Source organism: Schistocerca cancellata, chromosome 7 (assembly GCF_023864275.1).
Source record: "Schistocerca cancellata isolate TAMUIC-IGC-003103 chromosome 7, iqSchCanc2.1, whole genome shotgun sequence".
Taxonomy (NCBI): Eukaryota; Metazoa; Arthropoda; class Insecta; order Orthoptera; family Acrididae; genus Schistocerca; species Schistocerca cancellata.
Genome location: NC_064632.1, coordinates 61,370,716 through 61,391,912, shown reverse-complemented (window position 1 = coordinate 61,391,912; position 21,197 = coordinate 61,370,716). Strand labels below are relative to the sequence as shown.

At 39.8% G+C, this 21,197-nt stretch overlaps 1 protein-coding gene across 1 annotated transcript in view; it reads right to left on the bottom strand.

The window, feature by feature from the left end:
- Window positions 1–352: 352 nt before the first annotated feature.
- The window catches only part of LOC126091900 (uncharacterized), a 59,647-nt gene continuing 38,802 nt past the window's right edge, over window positions 353–21,197 (bottom strand). Inside the window, exons 4-6 of the mRNA XM_049907199.1 lie at window positions 18,214–18,275; window positions 11,719–11,765; window positions 353–4,844 (exon numbers count right to left, since the gene is read on the bottom strand). Coding sequence (XP_049763156.1) covers window positions 4,639–4,844; window positions 11,719–11,765; window positions 18,214–18,275 — 315 coding nt within the window. The 3' untranslated portion in view covers window positions 353–4,638. The remainder of the gene's footprint in view (window positions 4,845–11,718; window positions 11,766–18,213; window positions 18,276–21,197) is intronic.

Below are 21,197 nucleotides of genomic sequence, written 5' to 3'. Positions count from 1 at the left end.
GACATCACCAGTTGTCAAAATATGGCACTGACTAATTGGAAAGAACTTTATATGTCACCAGAGCAGTTAAACAGTTTAACCCTTTTAGAGATAAATATAGTAATGATGCAAATTTGTGCAGCAAGTTCAAACCACTATCAAATCAAATGAAGGCAAAAGTGTTGGTATCTCTGCATTGCAACAAGGGGAACGTTCGGAGATCATTTGCAAGAGCTTACTTACAACTGTACTGCTGCTGTTGTAATCAGAAAGCGGTTTGGCGTCATCAAGAAAGAAGTTTCATTTGAACATCTGTGATTTCGACAACGTGAAAAATAATTCAAGTAAGGATGAATTTGTCAATTTTATACGGTCTGGATCTCATTTGGATTTATTTACTACTGATGATTACTGTCCTTTTATTCTTCAGGTGACAATAAGTACAAAAAACAGATTCAAATACAGAAACATTTAGTGAATTACAGATTTCACTGTAGGACACTGCTGTGTGAGGGGCAGTCATATGAAAACTGAACACCCATCACAATGGAACCATGGACTGGTTCCATTCTAACCACACTCATTCAGACATTTATCCCACTGGGAGGTGAGACTGTCAAATCCTTGTTTCACAGAATGTTGTTGGCTACTGACGGATCCTTAACCACACCCACTCTTGTACTTCCTCATCCAACTGAAACCAACATCCACACATCTTTCTTCAGATCATCAAAGATGTGAAAATCACATGGTGAAAAATCCAGGCTGTATGGAAGATATTGCAGTGTTTCACAATCAAATCACTTAAGTGTAGCTTCCATCTGATTGGCACTGCATTATCGTGAAACAGGATGATTCCGTCTAACAGCATTTATCTGCGTTTTGACCTATGGCGTGTCACTGTTTCTGCAAAGTGTCTTGACAGGGCTGCACACTGATTGTGGTTCCACAGTCAAGTAACTCGATGAGCTGAGGGCCCCTGCTATCAAAGGAGGAGATCATCATGACCTTAAGTGAACTTGTGTGTACAGCTTTGGACTTCTGAGGGCGGGGGATATGTTGGATGTTTCCGCTGTTGGCTTTGCCACTTGCCTTCGGGCTCGTAATGGTGGCACCGTGCTTCGTCTCCTGTGATGATACGGGACAGGAACACATGCCTCACCTCATGGCACCTTAGCAGATGACTCTCACTTGATGCTATTCTGTCCATCTTTTGCCCTCTGTCAGGTGATGTAGCATCTACTGTGCACAAATTTTGCAGTACTGCAAGTGGTCTTTGGAAATAGCATACAAGGAGCGATAGCTAATGACAATGAGAATATGAATTTCATCCAGGATCCGTGTGTCTCCCTGGATAAGGCCATCAGTCTACTCCAACACATCAGGCATAATGGCTCAGAGGGCCTGCCGATCATCTTGCAGTGATGTGCACCATTCCTGGAACCTCCTACATCACTCGTGAACACGGCAGGGTATGCAGTGTTCACCACACACAGGAGACATGTGACGATGAATTTCACATACTCCAGCACCCTCAGCCACCTGAAAACTGACCATGTGTGTCTGCTCTTCTTCGCTCATCTCAATGTCAATAACTGGATGAACACAACAGCTCAGTCCACTAACAACCAAGGTCGTAACCAAACAACTGCATGAACCAATGATGTAGTACAATGCTGTACCCCAACCATAGCAATGACAATGTCAAAACAATCAACAGTAGGGCCACCTGCAGCACAAACAATCTCATGGCGGGTGTTCGGTTTTCATTTGACTGCTCAACTTTTTTTATCTTATTTTCTGTATATCTGAAAAAGTTTAATGACACAAAATGTGGCATTAGTTGAGCACTTTTTGTACAAGTTACTTTCACTGCCAATATCTTCCAAATTATGAAGCAAACAGTAACACTCTCTTGCTGTATCACTAAACTTAGTACGCAGTTTTTAAACACAATAAAGATTTTAAGAATAGACATTCTGAATGTCTCAACAGAACTGTAGTCAAATACGTATAACTTTTTCTTTAAAAATCTTCATACAAATTTTTCTCTCTCTTGAAGTATGTTTTAATTATATACTTCATATATTATTGTAGCATGAGGTCCTTAATAGAAGAAATTTTACTGAAAGTTTTAAACAGTTCAACAATTTAATTTAAAATTATGTTCCCTCCAAAAACAATGAGAAAAAATGGCACTGCAAGAGTGATCTATTACCATTATCATTAACTGTGTACAAATCTGTGTAAGAAAAACTTTGGAAGATTTATGCTTTGCTACTAGAGCTCAAGCATGTAACAATCAGTTATTTTGTGCCTCCTAATTCTCAAGAAGTATAACTGAAGTTGTTTAAACTACTGTAAGTCACTACTGATAATACAATGACGAATCAAAACAATATGACAAATGCCCTCACATGTTTGAATGCCTCCTGGTGGTGTTGCAGGCACAGGATGTAGTAAGGAAAGAATGTAAGTGGATGAGAGATGAATGGGCTGTCACTATAGCGAAGATACCAGGCTGCAAATGCGAAAATCCACTGATGCAAGTGGTTTTGACAAATGGCACATTGTTGTGGCACTGCGGCTGGAAACGAGAATCTTTGAAACACCAAATCTGGTCACCTGTTCGCGTGCCACTGTCATGAGCACCTATGGAAAGTGATTGAAGGATGCTGGAGTAACGCATAAGCTGTATGCTACTGGAAGGCCGCATCTCATCACAAAATGTAGAGGTTGGAGGATCCCCCAGTATGTAATCCAGACCAGACCATTCAAAGGCCACTGCTGAATGTGGAGCTTTATATCACACAACCCCATGATCTTGTGCTGACCTAATAACATCATGAGTTACAACTGCAGTGGGCACAGCATCACTGTAGATCAATAGAAATGTATTGTCCGTGGAATGAACCACATTTCCTGTTACACCAGGTCGATGGCTGAGTCCTTACACCCCATAGTCAGGGTGGATGGCTGCTTGAAATGTGCACCGCGCCACAGGTTCAAGCCGGTGAGGGCAGAATTGTGCTACAAGGTGTATAGAGTTGGGCTCCTACGGGACGTATGGTAGTACTCAAACACACCATGACAGCAGTGAACCATGTGAACATGACTGCCGACCACCCACGTCTCTTCATGGTTGAAGTCTTCTCTGATGGCAATGACATCTTCCAGCAAATAACTTACCACGACACAAGGCCAGAATCATGCTGCAGCTGTTTGAGGAGCATGATAGTGAAATCACACTGGTATCTTCGTCAGAAAATGCCCGATCCGTACCCACTGGAACACATATTGGGTGCCGATTTCGTGCCCACAAACCACCACCTCATGATTTGTGGGAATTTAGTTATCTGTCAGTGGACATCTGGTGTGACGTACTTGTAGAAAGCTACATACTTTTAGAAAGCTATCAAGGACTTGTAGAATCCGTGCCAAGCAGATTCACTGCTGTGCTGTATTTAGAAAGTGGACTAACACGCTATTAAACAGGGTATCATAATGTTATGGCTCATCAGTGTCAATTAAATCAGGTGCAACAGTAATTTGAAGAAGCAGTTTTAAATGTCTATTTCTTCAACCTTTAATTACACAACTTGAAGGATAGTTCATGGGACGCACAACATACCTGGTGCGACCAGTAATCAAAACAAGATTTGAATGAAGTATATATGGGCACAATACCACTGGTCAATATATATTATATCCACATCAACTACTGCAGTTTATCATGGAAAAAGGAGAAGCAATCAGACATGTTGTCAAAAGCAAATTTTGAACAAAAAATAATGTTAACCTTGCAATGGTGATTACCATTTCGTGAATGGTACTGAATACTGTTTATGTCAGTTTGCCACGAGCACACACAGTAGAACCAATCTTGGAATTCATTCACAGCTGTGTTACAAATTAGTGTCTTTACTGTGCTGTATTCTTCAAAGTAAATGGACTTTTCCATATTACACTAACACATCACAGAAAATTTAGAGGATGAACTATAGTCTGCTTACTAGTCAGGCTACTTTTTTTAATATATAAAAGCGACTGGGTACAAGATGCCTACATTATACACTCATATGGTGTGGTTATGGTACTCAGGCCACATCTTAATTTATACTAACCCTTCTCCTCTTCCTACCTTCTGTTTTCATCCCTTTCTGATTCCAGGGCTGGACATAAAATACATATTTGCCATGTTAATTCTCAACTGCCTCCATTTACACACACTTTGTCTGTTTGTGACTTCTTGCCTAGCAACTTTTGTTAATTTTATTCACTTTCAAATGCTTTTTCTTTTTCCATCACTTCCACAACTTCAAAGCTCCTATTTTGTCTCTCACATTTTATTGTCAGTTCTTCTCTCCCAACATTTTTTTCTTTTTTTTCCGTACCTCTGACAAAGGTTAAGAAGACTGATGTAGTACTCTCTATTTTCCATCTTTTTAAAGTTTCACTCCTTTTTCGCTTCATCCTACGAAAAAATCTTCTAATGGTGAAAGTGTCAAGTTCATGTCAGCTTTTTTTCATTTTACTATCAGTCCTATATTGATTTTCAGACTCTCCGCATCTTATCTTTGGAGCAAAGGATAAATATCAAGTGTGAATTGTTTTGCCCTGTGCAGAATATATCCCTTGAAATAGAGCACTACAAAATGCTCACATTTGGCGAAGCCCATACCTCGCTGAATAAAACCCATATTTTGCGGTATATCGCTGATGCTGAAATGCCACCATGTAACTGCGTATCTTATGGATACCAGCTGGGCCCAGGAGCCGTTGGGCTCGCCTACGGGCCTGAACAGCTGCCAATTTTGAGTCTGCTGCACGCAAATTTAGTTCTTGAATTGTTCTTCTCGCCATGTCTGAAATACAAAACAGTAACATGTAACAAGTGTCATTTGTTCAGAGTGCTGTACATTAAAAAAAACTTAGAGGACTAGATAAACATTTAAAACACAGTTAGTTTCAATGGAAGTTACAGACTGACTGAAAACTGATGCCAGGCTAATGTTGCAATATCTTATATTACTATAGGTTCACACTGGGACAGTGATCACAAATAGAAAGAATCAAACAAATGTAAAAGCTATCTCTTGGAAATATATGCACACACACTGTATGGTATTAGGGAAAGTCAAGCAAAACACACATCATCAACTCAGTCAGCACAGTCATTAAGGAGTGAGTCATACTGAAGAACTGTCAATTTCATTTCTACATGTGTAGAAATGTAGAATACATAAAGCTATTTGGTTAGGATTTAATGCCCCTTTGACACAAACATTAGCAATGACACTGTGTTAGCTTAGTTTTATTAGTAAATGAATTTTCTTTCAATTATATTGTGCAAAATTAAAAACAAATAACAAAAAGAATTTCACAAAATTGAGGGATACAAAATGAAATTGCTTCCAATTTTAGTTGTCAGCGTCTCCGATGGAACAAATAAATAATAAAATTATTGCTGAAATGGGTACTTTGTTCCACTGAATGGACTGCCACTCTAGCCAGAGTTGCTGGAGGTAACCGCCATGTATTTGTGAGGTATGTTTGCTTGTGTAAATGTGTGTGCATTTCTCTTTTCTGAAAAAGGCTTTGGCTGGAAGATTATGTGTAACAGTCCTTTCATTGTGCCTGTCTCCAATTCAATGTATCACCTTTATGCTGAGTAGCAATCCATCCTTTACATAATATTGTTGATACTCCAACCTGGACTTTCAACTGTTCACTTACTTTTATGTAATAAAGAATGATCTCACCTGGTTTCCAATCAGGAGATTTATGATAAACAGAAGTTAGTGGTATCTCGAGAACTCTTGCAACAATAAACAAATAACAAAACCTTTCAAGGTGAAGTGATTTCAAGAGACTACAAACAACAAATGTAGTGCTGCTACAAAAGTCCAATAATTAAGAGGCAGATGATGCACATCGTTTATTTATAAAACAGCATTTACCATACGTGAATAGCGTCATACATTTTCAGTGTTTGCTTCACCATGTAAGAACTAGATTTCTTTTGATACAACTGAACATAGTATACTATCACAATTACTTGAAGCTGCACAAGATGTCTTCACATACTACATTTTCCACAATTATTTCTGACAACTGTAAAGGCTTTACATAATTAATTTATACTGTCACAGTGTGATAAGTTGAGGATAACTCCCCATAGTCAGAGCATCAGTTATTGTGAAACAGCTACTGCATTGTGGCAACTGATGTGTCCCCTCCACAATGAGTGCAAGACCCATGTCACTCGCCCAACTTATATTTTTAATAGACAACCATGCAGTTTGCATATGGTTTTGCCGAATCATTCTGAATATTTCTAGTTATCTTCAACCGGAGTAACCAAGTGGGGCAAGTGGTTATTAAATGCTGCATTTCATGCAAATAGCAAATTTTTTAGTAGATGAAAATAATTCAGTTAACTTTGGTTTCTGTGACTGAGCCACAAAGAGGGAATGGCCAAGTCGGGGCGGTTTATAGCGGCCTCCAGAGGTGGCCCGAGAGAAAGCTAGTGGACACGCTACCCCCGACAGTGAGCAGTCGTTACCTTTGTACAGGATGGGGGTGGGGTGGCGCCCTCATCCTGCACTGTAAAACTCAAAGCTGCAATTTCTCCACTACGTGGAAAGCTGGCCCAGACTCAATTTTTTGCGGCCAAGGTGCCGTTTCAACACAAAAGATGGGTCTGGCACCACTACGGGCCGTGTTGGTGAGGTGCATTCCTTATAAATCTCCTACACCGCTGCACTTGGCATGGGACTCTGAAGAAGCATTTCGATGGTTCTGTTAGCAACGCAGAAGCCTCGAGAACGTTTCAACTTAAAATTCCTCCCAGAAGCCACCCATTGGCTCAAACTGTGTGACGTGGGGCGATGATTCCCACATACACAATGTCTGGAGGGAAGACAGGGGATTAGTGGAAATTTTGTTGCAAGAAGATGATTGGGCAGCCGCTGGTGCTGGGTAGGAGAAACTGAGGGTAAGCTTGATCTGAGAAACGAGATTCACGTTCTGACTTCTTTAGTGAGCAGTCATTGCACTTCGTATTATCCGCTACGGAGTATGGAGGTAGTAATTTTACCCAAGAAAATGTGTATACCATAACTGCGCATCGTCGCAGTTGCAGCTCTGTCGGTCACATACATAGCAACTCATCGAGCAATGCAGACAAATGACTGCAGCACTGGGTACAGCTGCAGTTATTATTGGTAAATATAGGCAGCACTGGCATACTTTGATCAGCACTGCTCCATCTTGCTAGAGGGATCGCCACTTTATGTCTTTTTTTTCATTTATTTATTTTTTTAGGCTAGTGACAGGATACACATAAAATTTAGTGCAGTACATCTGGATAAGGAGAATGCCAGCCGTCACAGAAGCTATTTTAATGTTTACTGTGTAGATTTTAACTGTTCTCTTCTTACCACTTAATAACAATCAAATTAATTTGTGTCTGCTGAACTGAATAAATTCAATAATTATTCTGGTACTCACATCAATAACCTGTTCAGAAAATCCGTTCCTTGGCTACCACCAATAATTAATTTTGGAGGGTTATAAAAAAAAGGATAAAGATTTACATAATCTTATATGAGGAACCTGGTCATACTCAAGTTAGCTGCTTAGCAGAGTGAACATAGCAATGTTGTCAGAGCGTGTTGTGCAATTAAATATGCCCCTCTCTTGGGTTAATTCTTTGAATTTCGACTGTAAATTGTACTCACTTGCACAATAAATTGTAACTTTCTTGTGATGATTCAGCAGCCATTTCCCACTACCATCCACGAAACTTATTAAACTCCATTTGCAGGATTTCCATTCCTGGTTCAGAACAATCAGGGCTGTTCACATAACTGCAGTGGTGTACGAGTGGTATCACTCTGATTGTCAGTAATGTATTTTTCGGAGCCCCACAGGATAAAGACTGGATATGAAAGTTACATTAATTTCTATTACTGACGTAAAAGATACCAAAATAAATGTAAGACTCATGTATTTCAAGAGAGGTAGTTCCATTTTTTGGTAGGGTTCTATGTATATATAACAAGGTAGACATAAAATAGTCATATATAATGAGTTCTATACTTGTAGCAATATAATCACAGAAGCTTTTAGTTACAAAATAGACTGGAGTACCATCTATACACACACGCGCGCACACACACACGCGCACACACACACACACACACACACACACACACACACACACACACACACACACGCAAAATAATACCACACACTACTTCACTACGTGAAGTTAAATTTTTGTATGATGTCAGAAAAATTAAACACTTTTGATATGTTCTTTGGAACCTGTATACAGATGGGTGACATCATCCAAATGGTGTGATGTTTCATCAAGCTGCCTACTTTACATCTTGTAGCAGCCCCGATGGCTGGTTTATCTTTTGCTGGTTACCATCTTATACACAACCTTCCTTCTACTGTCAAGTGCTGTCCCCTGGTACCTGGGTGCACCTATGCTGGCACATTTCTTCAAAGGAGGCACGGGGATGAGAGGTGCACACAGTGGAACACAATTCATGATCCTCAGGATCCATGACACCACTGTGGGGGTCAGGATGCTGCTAATCGAAAGGAGGTATGTCCATGTGGTGTGATCTCATCTACTCAGTTGGCATGGCATCAAGAGATCTCAAAGATTGTCATCATACTTTGAGTACACTGATGGTAGTATCCCCTGCCTTACTTAATTGGATATCTTTATTTTCAGCTCATAATGTGGTCAGATATTTACAGATTATTTTAAACTGTAATTGCAAAATGAACTGGGCTGTTTTAATAACTACTTCTTGTCATAATTCAAACTATGTCCTTTGGAGATACTGTGCTCTGCAGCAGCTGACAGTGTCAGTTATTCCTCATCTGTGTACCACTTCTGTTCACACATCTTTCCTGAACCATCTGGGTGGTATGACCTACGTACATTATCCCAAACTAGCACGGGATGTAGTAGATTCCTGGTTTCTGGAGTTCTAGGTTATCCTCAACAGACCATGACAAAGCTTTCTTCTTGGGTGGTGGATGAGATGCACATTTGCGTTATGTTACCTGAGTATTCTTCCAATTTTCACATATATTTTAAATTGATGCAAGGGATAAAATGTAGATGCAGTAGGTTTCTCTTCTTCCTGTGCAAGTTGTGGCCTGGGCTCCTCCAGTTTTATGACAAACTTAACCTGGCAGTGATTGTCTGCAGGTGCTGCAACTCTGCTGCCAAACACTCTCAGTTGGGGATTTCTCAAGTCCTGTGCACTACTGTGCCAACGAACCTCCTTGTTGTGAAGGATCATGACAGCATTCAAGTATATTTGTATGTGCTGATTTGCAGTAAACACTGTTCTAGTGTGCCATCTAGCCTTTGCTTGAACGGAAGTTGGTTTTTCTCTTCTATCTCCACTGTGAAACTGATGTTTCAGTGCAGTGAGTTCAAATGCGCTACAAGTGTTGCAGATGCCATCATCTAGATCACAAACACATCATCTATATACTGGAAAAAAGCAAGTGGATTTGCGCACCGTTGACTAAAGAGCTGCTTCTTCCAATGCCCTCAATCATATTGGCTACCACCGGTCCTAGTGTGCCATTCCATCCATTTGTAGAAATTTCCCTCCCACAGGTTTTAGCCTTCTGTGAGGAAAAGTTCAAAGAGTTTCACTTGCAAAAGTTCTAAATCCTCTCCTACAAGGTTAAGATACGTATCTCAGAGGTGCCCCAGTAAAGAGTGAAAGAACATCAAAGCTCACCATGAGGTCTTCCTGGATAACCCTAGTGCCACTAGATATAAACATGGAGACTATTTCCACTACAACATTTCTCAAGTGGTAAAGCATTATCAAGACAAATGGAATACCACCATGTTATCCAACTACTGCTGGTCCTTATAAAGTGACATTTGTGAGGCAAAGTAATGCAGGAAATCAGGAAAACAATATTTGAGGCATGATTGTTTTATTTTTTCTTATGTTCCTTATTTCTTTTTTTATTCTTTTGTGCACTGACAGGTGGTTGGTCAGTTGCATTTTTTTTTTTTCAATTTTTTTGTGACAACGATCAAGCTAAGTACCAATGATTGATGTAAATTTCTTTAAGCACTCTTGCTTGCACTATACCTTTATTGCTTTTTGATGCAATATTTTTATCATCTGCAAACAAAACCAACTTGACATCTGGTACAGCTGGTAATGTTACTGGTTTTTAGACTAGTGACATGGCTCAGTCACATTAATGTGACCACCGCCTATGTTTGACATCAATGTTCCATGACTTCTCATAGCAGGTGGCAGCACTAGCAATTGAGGAGGGTTTATAGAGGATATTGGGGGATGCACAAAACAGTGCAGTCATTGCCATAATGTGGAAATGGAGCAATTTACCTGACATCCAAAAGCGCAAATTATTGGCTTTCAGGCCAAGGGTGGATGCATTTACAAAATGGCTAAGTTTGTAAACTTTTCATGTGCCGCTGTCGCTAAAGTATAACGTACATGGCAAAATGGTGCTACCCAAAATTGTAGCAAGTGCAAAACTACGGTACACCACAGGCCACAGATGACAAGGGTGAACAGGCTACCAACAGCGTCTTCTCAATGACCGTACAGTGAATGTTGCTGCACTGGGCCTCTGCAACAAACGCCTCATTCATAAACACATATTGTGCTTTTATTGGTGACAAAGGCAGAATTCACTTGCCAAAACCACAACTGGATGTCCAATGAGTGGCAACAGATGGCCTTTTCTAGATGAATCATGTTTTATGTTCCATCCAACTGAAAGCAAACACCCTGCGACAATCATCAGAAGGGTCTAGTAGGCTAGAGGAGTGAGCATTATGGTCCAGGGAACATTTCACGGCACTTCCTGGGTGATCTTGTCACACTGGAAGTCACAATGCACCAACACAAGTATGAATCTATCCTTGGGGATCATGTTCACCACTAAACGCAGGACAATGCAATATGCCCCACAGCTCCAGTGTACGAGCACAGATCGAAGAGCACCTGAATGAGTTTACCGTACTCACCTGGCCACTAAAATCCCTGCATTTAAACCCAATCAAGAATCTGTGGAACCACCTCAATAGGGCTGTACACATCATGGATCTTCAACTGAGAAACCTGGCACAGTTGGCTATGGTACTGGAGTCGGCATGACTCGAGATCCATGTCTATACCTTCCAGAATCCCACCGACTTTCTTCCTCCATGTCGCGCAGCAATCTGTGCCGCAAAAGGTGGTTATTCAGGCTTTTGAAATGTGGTCAAATTAACGAGATTGGATGGTGTAATATGGTACCTAGTCATTCTTGACATTTTTTATGTAGGCCCTAGAGGGATAATTTGTCTCTATCTTCAATAGTCTAACAATTCAGGTTTTTAAACATTACTATGATAATCTCCCATAGTTTAAACAAACCTGTGATCAATAATGCTACCATTATTTGTATATATATAATATCCGTTACTGCTGGTCGATACACAATATTCTAGTATGGGTTACATGAGTATTTTCTAAGCAATTTTATTTGTGGACTAATTGCATTTTCCCAGTATTTTACAATGAACTGATGTCAGACACCTGCTTCGACTATGACTGACCCCATTTTATTTAAATATTTCATCAGTCTAGTGGCTGGTTGCAGAATAATAAGTGCTTTAAATATCATAAAAACTTTCAGAGAGAGAACTGAAAGCAGACCTACCAGATGACCAAGATTGATCATGGCTGCTGTATGGCTCCATATGCATCCTGAAATAAAGAGAAAAAAATTATTACATGGTAAGAGCATAAGTGTGTTGGCCAAGCAAGAAAGTCTTCATTTATAAAGCAAAAGTATTACACACAATACTAACTTTAGGAGGCTTCTGATAGGCACATTAAATTTAATGTACCTTTTGCACTGAAAACAATCTACCTTTCTTTTCATTTTTTGTCATAGGTCTCAGGGATAACAGAGAGAGAGAGAGAGAGAGAGAGAGAGAGAGAGAGAGAGGGGGGGGGGGGGGGGGTGCAGGGAGGGGTGTAAAATGGATTTTGTCTGAAACTTTAGTAAGTTCTCATCCTTATCTAAAAGCATGTCCAACTTTTTTGGTAACTCAACATTAACTGCTTATGAATGATTGTTCAGACAGAGATGTGGTGAAGAAAGGAAGGTAGGGAGAGTAAACGATTGTGGCAGTAGGGAGAGGGGAGATATATGTTGGAAGAAGGAGCAATAGTTGGAAGGCAGGAGTAGCAGTAGATTCCTCTTAGCAGCAGCAGCAAAATGTTTATTAATAAGAGGACTGGAGAGGAAAATTGTGGCTGAGGGAAGGTGGGTAAGTAGTTGAGATCAGAAACAGAGCAAGTATGAGCCCAGTGACAAGGGTTACACACACTCTTCCGTCTAAGCTATATTGGCATCCTTCATTCCCATGACATTTCTGTGAATACAATGAGTCTGAGAATGGTGGCACTACAGCCACTTCCTACTCTTCAACTGTTCCCTGTTACTGAAGCATGCAAGAATGTAAGACCAACATTGACTTAGTATGGAAGTAGAATGCATGATCTTGCTACTGTATTGTAGCACTGACTGAGCAAAAATGGCTGACTACTGGGATCAGATGGCACAAGAACAAAGCTGTTTTTTTGTGAGACTGTGATGGATTTAAGACAAAAATTACAGTGGTGCAGTGTATACAATTGCTAATTTGTTTCATAAGAGGAAGACCAAGCTTTGGCCAATGCAAAAAGATTGTATTCTTGTTCATGTGAGTACAATGAGTCTGAGAATGGTGGCACTACAGCACCTCCCTACTCTTCAACTCTTCCCTATTACTGAAGCATGGAAGAGTGTAAGACTAGCATTGACTTAATATGGAAGTTGATGCATGATCTCGCTATTGTAGTGTAGCACTGACTCAACAAAAATGGTTGACCACTGGGATCAGATGGCAAAGAATGACACTGTCTTTTGTGAGACTATGGTGGATGTAAGACAAAAGTTACAGTGATGCAGTGTATACAACTGCAAATTCGTTTCATAAGAGGAAGATCAAGATTCGTCCACTGCAAAAAGATTGTATACTTCCACTGTGAGATAACATATGTGTCCCAACAAACAAAAATAGGGCCAAGGGCAATGTCATTGTTATGTCCTTGTGACCAAAACATGTGCTATTTGTAATTCAGTAGCACACGTGAGCTGCAAAGATCATTCAGTATGATTCATGGTTCAGGTTTCAAAAACATAGCACTCATATCTGTAGCAATTGAAGTGGGATGTGAAGGCTACAGTACCTCATCTGGCAATCTATACCCATAAGCAACTATCCTGGAACCCGGTACCAACTGCAGGTTGTCTATTTACAAGGGTCACGCCAAAAGAAATGCACACTATTTTTTTTAAATCCATCTTTTATTCGACATATTTGAAAGTTTTACAGTGTGTAGATACCTCCTTTAGGAACAATATTTTCATTTCTCCACATAATTTCCATCCCTCTCAACTGCCTTACGCCATCTTGGAACCAGCGCTTGTATACCCGCACGGTAAAATTCTGGACCAACCTGTTGGAGCCACTGTGTGGCAGCGTGCACAAGGGAGTCATAATCTTCAAATCTTGTTCCATGAAGAGAGTCTTTCAGTTTCCCAAAGACATGATAGTCACACAGAACCAGGTCAGGACTGCAAGGTGGGTGTTTTGGTGTTGTCCATCCGAGTTTTGTGATCGCTTTCATGGTCTTTTGACTGACGTGGCCGTGCATTATCGTGCAACAGCAAAACATCCTGCTTTTGACGATGTGGTCGAACATGACTCAGTCGAGCTTGAAGTTTCTTCAGTGTTGTCACATATGCATCAGAATTTATGGTGGTTCCACTTGGCATGATGTCCACAAGCAAGAGTCCTTCGAAATCGAAAAACACCATAGCCATAACTTTTCCAGCAGAAGGTGTGGTTTTGAATTTTTTTCTTGGGTGAATTTGCATGATGCCACTCCATTGATTGCCTCTTCATCTCTGGTGAAAAATGATGGAGCCATGTTTCATCACCTGTCACAATTCTTCCAAGAAATTCATCTCCACCATTCTCGCGCTGTTCCAAAAGTTCGTTGCATACCGTTTTTCTTGTTTCTTTGTGAGCCACTGTCAACATCCTGGGAACCCACCTGGCACAAACCCTTTTTAATGCCAACACTTTCAGTATTCTGCAAACACTTCCTTCCCCTATCCCAACGTAGTGTGACAATTCATTCACTGTGATGCATATGTCAGCGGTCACCAATTCGTTAACTCTCTGCACATTGTCTGGAGTGTGTGCAGTACGAGTCCTGCCGCTGCAAGGGCAATCCTCAATATTGCCTTGCCCGCTTTCATCACATAACCTGCTTGCCCAAATGCCAACTGCACTGTGATCGACAGCAGCATCTCCATACACCTTTATCAACCTCTTGTGGATGTTTCCCACTGTCTCGTTTTCACAGCACAGGAATTCTATGACAGTGTGTTGCTTCTGACAAACGTCAAGTGTAGCAGCCACCTTGAAGACATGCTGTGATGGAGCCACCCACGGGAACAGGTTGAACTAAGTTTGAAAACAAGCAGGAAGGATGTATCTACACACTGTAAAACTTTCACAAATGCAGAATGAAAACTGTATTTTTACAAAAATAGTGTGCATTTCTTTTGGAGTGACCCTCGTAATAGCTTCCAGGGGCAACAAAAATCTGATTTTCAGCATTTTGCCTAATTAATGATACAATTTTAAAAACTCAAGATGCTGTCATAATATTTTCATTTAGAGGTACAATCCTATATCAAAAGCTTAACACAATAAGACAAATACTACAGTTAGAGACTGTGCATCTGTCTTGAGGCAGTGTAGCTGATGGCTTGCAAATACGTGTAATTTATTTATCCAGTATTTAGAATGAGAGCACATGTTGACTTCCAACAGAACTGACACATAATTTCAAACCTTTACGAAACTTTTTCTCACTGATATCCCACAAAATTGTGAATGGAAAAACATTTATTGCTTACTACATTTTCGCTGTCCATACAGTAAAATTTCAGCATCAACCATGACGTCTGATGTCTTTAATACCAATTCTATTTGGAACACTATTGACAGACAGTATCCACATATACCAATGAACGTACCTGTACAATTGTATAACTTATCATTCAGGATAATATGAAGTCATAAACATTAGGATGAGTTAAAAACCTGTTTTTGGTTAAAATGGAGTGCAAATTATCCAGATCACATTCAGCCATTGTTTCATGAGAGCATTTAGCAACCTCCAACAAATTGTAAACATCATTTCAAAACTTTTCTACACATTTTCTTGCTTACACGCTTAACGCAAATATTTGCAAAGTAATCCGACAATTGAAGCTGTTTTATAGATGCAAAGTTGATTCTTCAATGAATTACGATTTACTGAAGGTTAAGAATAGAATGATTTCCATTGCACACACTATTGAAAATGTGTTGGTACTGTCATGCCTCCCACCATCTTTTTAACAAAAAGGTGCTTAACAGCAAAAGTCAAAGGTAAATAAATAAATGCTATTAAGTGGTCATCTAAGTGCTATTAACTTTGGATCTGTCCCTGGAACTCACTCAAAATGCAAGAAAAAGTTGTTGTTAAGTGAATTTAAAACCACTTCATGAACACAAGTACCAATGGTAGTAATTAACCATATTTTGCCTCATGGATAAACTGTGGGGCCTCATAGCATTACCAAGGTGCACACCAATTAAGAGTCAAATAGAGATTATATGTTAACAGTAAACACAGGGGGAGGGGGGGGGGGACTGGCTAGTATCACACAGGTGATCTACACTTCTGCTGGTTATCAGGCATCACATCTAACACAGTGCTAAATATGTGACAACATATTTTGGGGAACAATTAGAAAGTGGATTTTAAATGTCAAACCCAGATAACTTTATTTGCACAGATTTGCAGAGATTACATCAAAATGCCATCATTACAATTCACAGATATGATGCAATGCACAAGCATTGTTTCAATGATTCTACACATCCTCCCCATCCTGGTCTATCTCTGGACATATGACCATGTGGAACGGGTCTAGCGATGTGCCTTCCATCCGCAGTCGCAATGATTGCTGTGTGCAGGATTCCGTCTCTGCCTTCTTGCCTACTTATGGATCCTGTACTCTAGCCCTTTTCTACAGGTGCTGTAGAGGAACTAATTCTTGTAGGAGTACTACATCACCAACTCGGATTCTCGCTGCTCCGTTTTGGCATTTAACTTGGTGAAAGTTATGAGGGTTGAATGAAAAGTAATGCCTCCACCTTTGTTAATTGGGTTTGGATGGGAATATTTTAATGAATCGAATGCAGAAATAATCCTTAGAATGTGATCTTTAATCACCAATATTCACTTTTCCACATAATCACCAGCCAATTGGATATATTTCTGCCAACGATGAACAAGTTTTGTGAAGCCGTCACCGAAGAAGTCGACACTCTGTTTCCGTAATCACAGTCTCACAGTTCTCTATCTTCATCAGAAGCATAATGACGTCCCTGCAGATCGTTTTTCATTATCAGGAACAGATGGAAGTCAGACGGTGCTAAATCTGGACTGTATAGAGGATGCCTTACAGTGGTGAGATTCAGCCTCTGAAGTTCTGCTGTGGTGGCACGTGAAGTGTGTGGTTTGGCATTGTCATGCTGCAGTAAAACATTTCCCTTTTCCTTTCGGGCCCTTGGTGGCTGTGAAGAGTTCGCTGCATTGTGATGTAACCACCTGAATTTATTGTTGTTCCACGACCAAGGATATCAACATGGGTAACACCAGCTGTGTCCCAGAACATATAATTTGCAAACCGTTACTCATCTTTAATGCCTCCCCCCCCTAGAACCCATGGACTTTCGTCACAATCAGGTGACTTTCATGCATCAGGGATACAGACAGCCATGCTGCTGGTTCATTCTCCTGGACAAAATACACACAAGACAAAACAGTTGCTTATTCGGATCTCCAAGCAGAGATAACCCATCAGCATGTCATCAGTGGGAAAAATAGGCATTCTACGGAACAGGGCATTAAGTATTACATACCTTAATCATGCAACTATGTTGAAGAATTTTGAAATGAGAAATAAACAGGTGGAGTTGAGATATCATAGGTGTTAGTGAAGTGTGATGGTAGGAAGAACAGGATTTCTCGTCAAATGAGTACAAAGTTCTCATAAAAAAAAAAAAAAAAAACAAATACGGATTATGCAGCAACTGGCCTAATAATGAATAACAAATAGGAATGCCAGTGAACTACTTTTAACAGCATAGTGAACACATTATTGCAGCCAAGATAGTCACAAAATCAAGACTCACCACAGCATAAGGAGGAATTGGCATCGTAGTTGTGCAGATGATAAGGAGACAGAGAAATCACCTGATGAGATAGAAGCAACTATTCAGTTCATTAAGGAATGTCAAAAAACAATAGGACTAGTGGCTGCTTTTACATCCACTCAGCAATCGACTATATTTTCTCCCTACAAGTTCAATTATTTCCCAAGCATGTTGTTGTGAAATCAAGTGATTTATTATGCACACATCTAGTACTTCAGAATTATTAGGAGACAGGATCACTGACCAGTATTTATTACCAGGAGGTTAAATTCCAAGTACTGCTGACAACATAATTCAAAGCAGAAAAAGCTATACTTAACTTTTGGAACTGGTAAATAATTCATCCAGAAGGAAAGAGGAGGCTGTCCTGTTGTGAGGATGGGGAAAGATAAACAATGAGATTAACAAACTCAGTCTAAAGTTCCTGAACACAGTAAGAAAAGATCACAGATGAGAATAAAGTAAGGAAAAGACCAAACATGTGGGTGCCCACACATGAGGCTGTTCCATTAATAAGAGAAATATAATTCAGATGAGAGATAACACTGGTGACAATTTGCCTGAGAATAATGCTCTAAACCATGCTTCATTCTATTATTCAGCCACAAAGCTATAGCCTAAAAATAGCTGTTCAATACTGTTAGGTGGTATAATTTGTTTTCCTACATGCTGATACCCACCATTAAAGTATTAATGTAAAATCAGAGTATAATTATCAAGTATATTTGATTCTGGTTAGTAATCTAGATAGTAGCGATTTATTACAAATCTATAGATATATAAAACAATACCAAATTACAAACTATTTTTTTCCTTACCTTCCTGTATGATTGTCCAAATAAGGCTCTGGTTTCAAGTCCAGTACAATTTCTTCATCCTCCTGCAAAATTACACGAAAATATGTCACAAAATAACTTACTTGATAATCAAGAGTGAGGCACTGAACTACATGAAATAAAGAGTTTAGGCCTGTCTCCATGATTCTTTCCATCATTGACAGATTCAATTTCCAACATGACTATTATCTTAACATGTCCGTAACAATTCCATCTTTTAGATCCCGTTTCTTTATTGCCACTTTTTCTTAGTGGCTCACTGTAGAATGTTTTCATTCTTTATTTGATCAATCCATTGCTACTCTAAACAGTTAACACTAAATTTCATAGGCTTCAACTTCAAATCATTTCATTCCTGTCTTCACCATTGTCCATGTGTCAAGTTTTTTACTTTTACATGTTATGTTGGTGACAATGCCACTATTTTTAGTTGTGCTAGGCAACAAAAAGAAGTTGTGTTGCCTAACAAGGTAATGGAATGCGGTCTCAAGCCATAACACAAAGGAAGGAAATGCTGGACTCTGATTACACGAAAGTTTGGAGAGGAAGCTTTGAACTAAAATTTTGGTAGCGCATCAATAAATTACATAGTCAGAATTTTGTTATAAATCAAATCTGTGTTAATAAGGGAATATACTGTTGTCTTATTATTTATGTATCAGGTTCTGGAGAACCACAGAAGCCAAAGTTACTTGCTCATGGAACAAATTGAGAGAGAGAGAGAGAGAGAGAGAATTAATAAAAACACGAAAAACAGAGTATGTGAATAAATAATACATAAAGAGAAAAGTTCTCAACCACTGTGTCAGTCCTGCAGAAAATCTACTGAAATGAAACCTACTGAATAGTGCACACCTTTCTGTACAATACTCCAGGAAGTTTTATCTGAGTACATACATGTAAAAACCAAGAAACAGTTATGAGCTATAAAACTTTCAAAAACTTGTTTACGGTAGAGGACTGCAGCAACATTCCCCCTTTCAATTATCAAACAAACGGAAGGATGGCTTACATAATGTTTAGTGTATCTGGGATTATATAAAAGTGAAGATCCTTAGACAAATATAGCACCATTCTTATCCGTCATCTAGCAGAGATAATTGGAACAGCGAAAAGTTCCACGGGGCTGGAAGAAGGCTCAGGTCATAGCAATCTATAAAAAGGGTAGAAAATCGGATTCACATAATTACCGGCCAATTTCACTGACATCGATTTGTTGTAGAATCATAGAACATATTTTGTGTTCAGACATAATGACCTTTCTAGACTCTGAGAAGCTCATCAGCAGAAACCAGCACGGTTTTAGGAAACAGCGGTCATGCGAGACACAGCTGGCCCTCTTTGTGCACGATATACAACAGGCTCTAGAGACCGGCTCCCAGGTTGATGCCATATTTCTCGACTTTCGAAAGGCATTTGACTCAGTTCCACACTGTTGCTTGCTACAAAAAGTGCATGTTTATGGTCTATCCAATGACATATGTGGTTGGATAGAAAGTTTTCTAACAGACAGGGAGCAGTATGTCGTCCTGAACGGGGTAACTCCAACAGAAACAAGAGTAACTTCAGGTATGCCCCAGGACATCTTAATAGGTCCTCTGCTTTTACATAAACGATCTGGTTGATGGTATTGACAGCAGCCTTAGACTGTTTGCTAATGATGCTGTAGCCTGCAGGAAAGTAGTATCACATGAAAGTTGTGAACAAATCAATAAGGATTTGCGGAAAATAAATGCGTGGTGTAATGACTGGCAGTTATCTCTCAATATTAGTAAGTGTAACCTACTGTGTATAACAAGGCAAAAATCCCCATTAACGTATGAGTACAAAATAAATGACCAGTCTTTGGAAGCGGTAACATCAGTCAAGTATCTGGGTGTGACTATTCGAAATGATCTCAAATGGAATGATCAGATTACACAAATAACGGGTAAGGCGAACTCTAGATTGCGGTTTATTGGTAGAATCCTGAAGCAATGCAGTCCTTCAACAAAGGAAATAGCTTACAATACATTAGTTCGTCCGGTTTTAGAGTATTGTTCGTCTGTATGGGACCCTTACCAGTTGGGTCTGATTCAAGAGATTGAGAAGGTCCAAATAAGAGTGGCAAGATTCATAACTGGTACATTTAGCCATCGTGAGAGCGTTACAAATCTCATAGAAAGTTTGAAGTGGGACACACTTGCAGGTAGACGACGAGCTAAACAGAAGGGGCTGCTCACTAAATTCCGAAATCCAATCTTCACTAAGGATGTAGAGCATATATTATTACCACCAACTTTCAAATCACGTAATGATCATCATTCAAAGATAAGGGAAATAAGAGCTCGTACTGAGGCGTTCAGACAGTCGTTTTTCCCTCGCGTGATCCACGAGTGGAACAGAGGGGGGGAAATATGACTTTTGCGAATTGTGCCCTCCGCCACACACCGCTTAGTGGCTAGCGGAGTATATATGTAGATGTAGGAAACACGGCGAAAACACAGCACTGTAAAAAACCAATGAGAGTTTGGCCACTGGCAAAGTGGCGCAACAGCAGTGTGAGAGGACAATGCCCTACAGAACCAATTTGTGGCAGAGATGATAGAAGTGTGAAGTTTGTCAGGTGTGTGTGAGGTAGTGTTGTGACTCTGGACATTAGTCAAAGATTGTACACAATGTAAAACATTGATTCTCATGCTCGAACAATAAGTATACATATCTATGACTTTGCGATATATCAGTGACATTATGGTATTCCAAGTTTTCTAACCCCAAGATCACATGTTGATAGCAGAAACGAATAACAAGAGAACCAGTAGAATAGAATAACAGAGAACCCAGTGCTACAGTTAGGAGGTGTTGTTGAAAACAGGATGTAACTCATTAATAAGTGTGATGGTGTTGAAACATTGGTGTTCATTTGTTTGTTGGTCTTGTAAGAACTTCCAGTTAACTTCACACTGTAAATTCTAGGGCCTCAATTT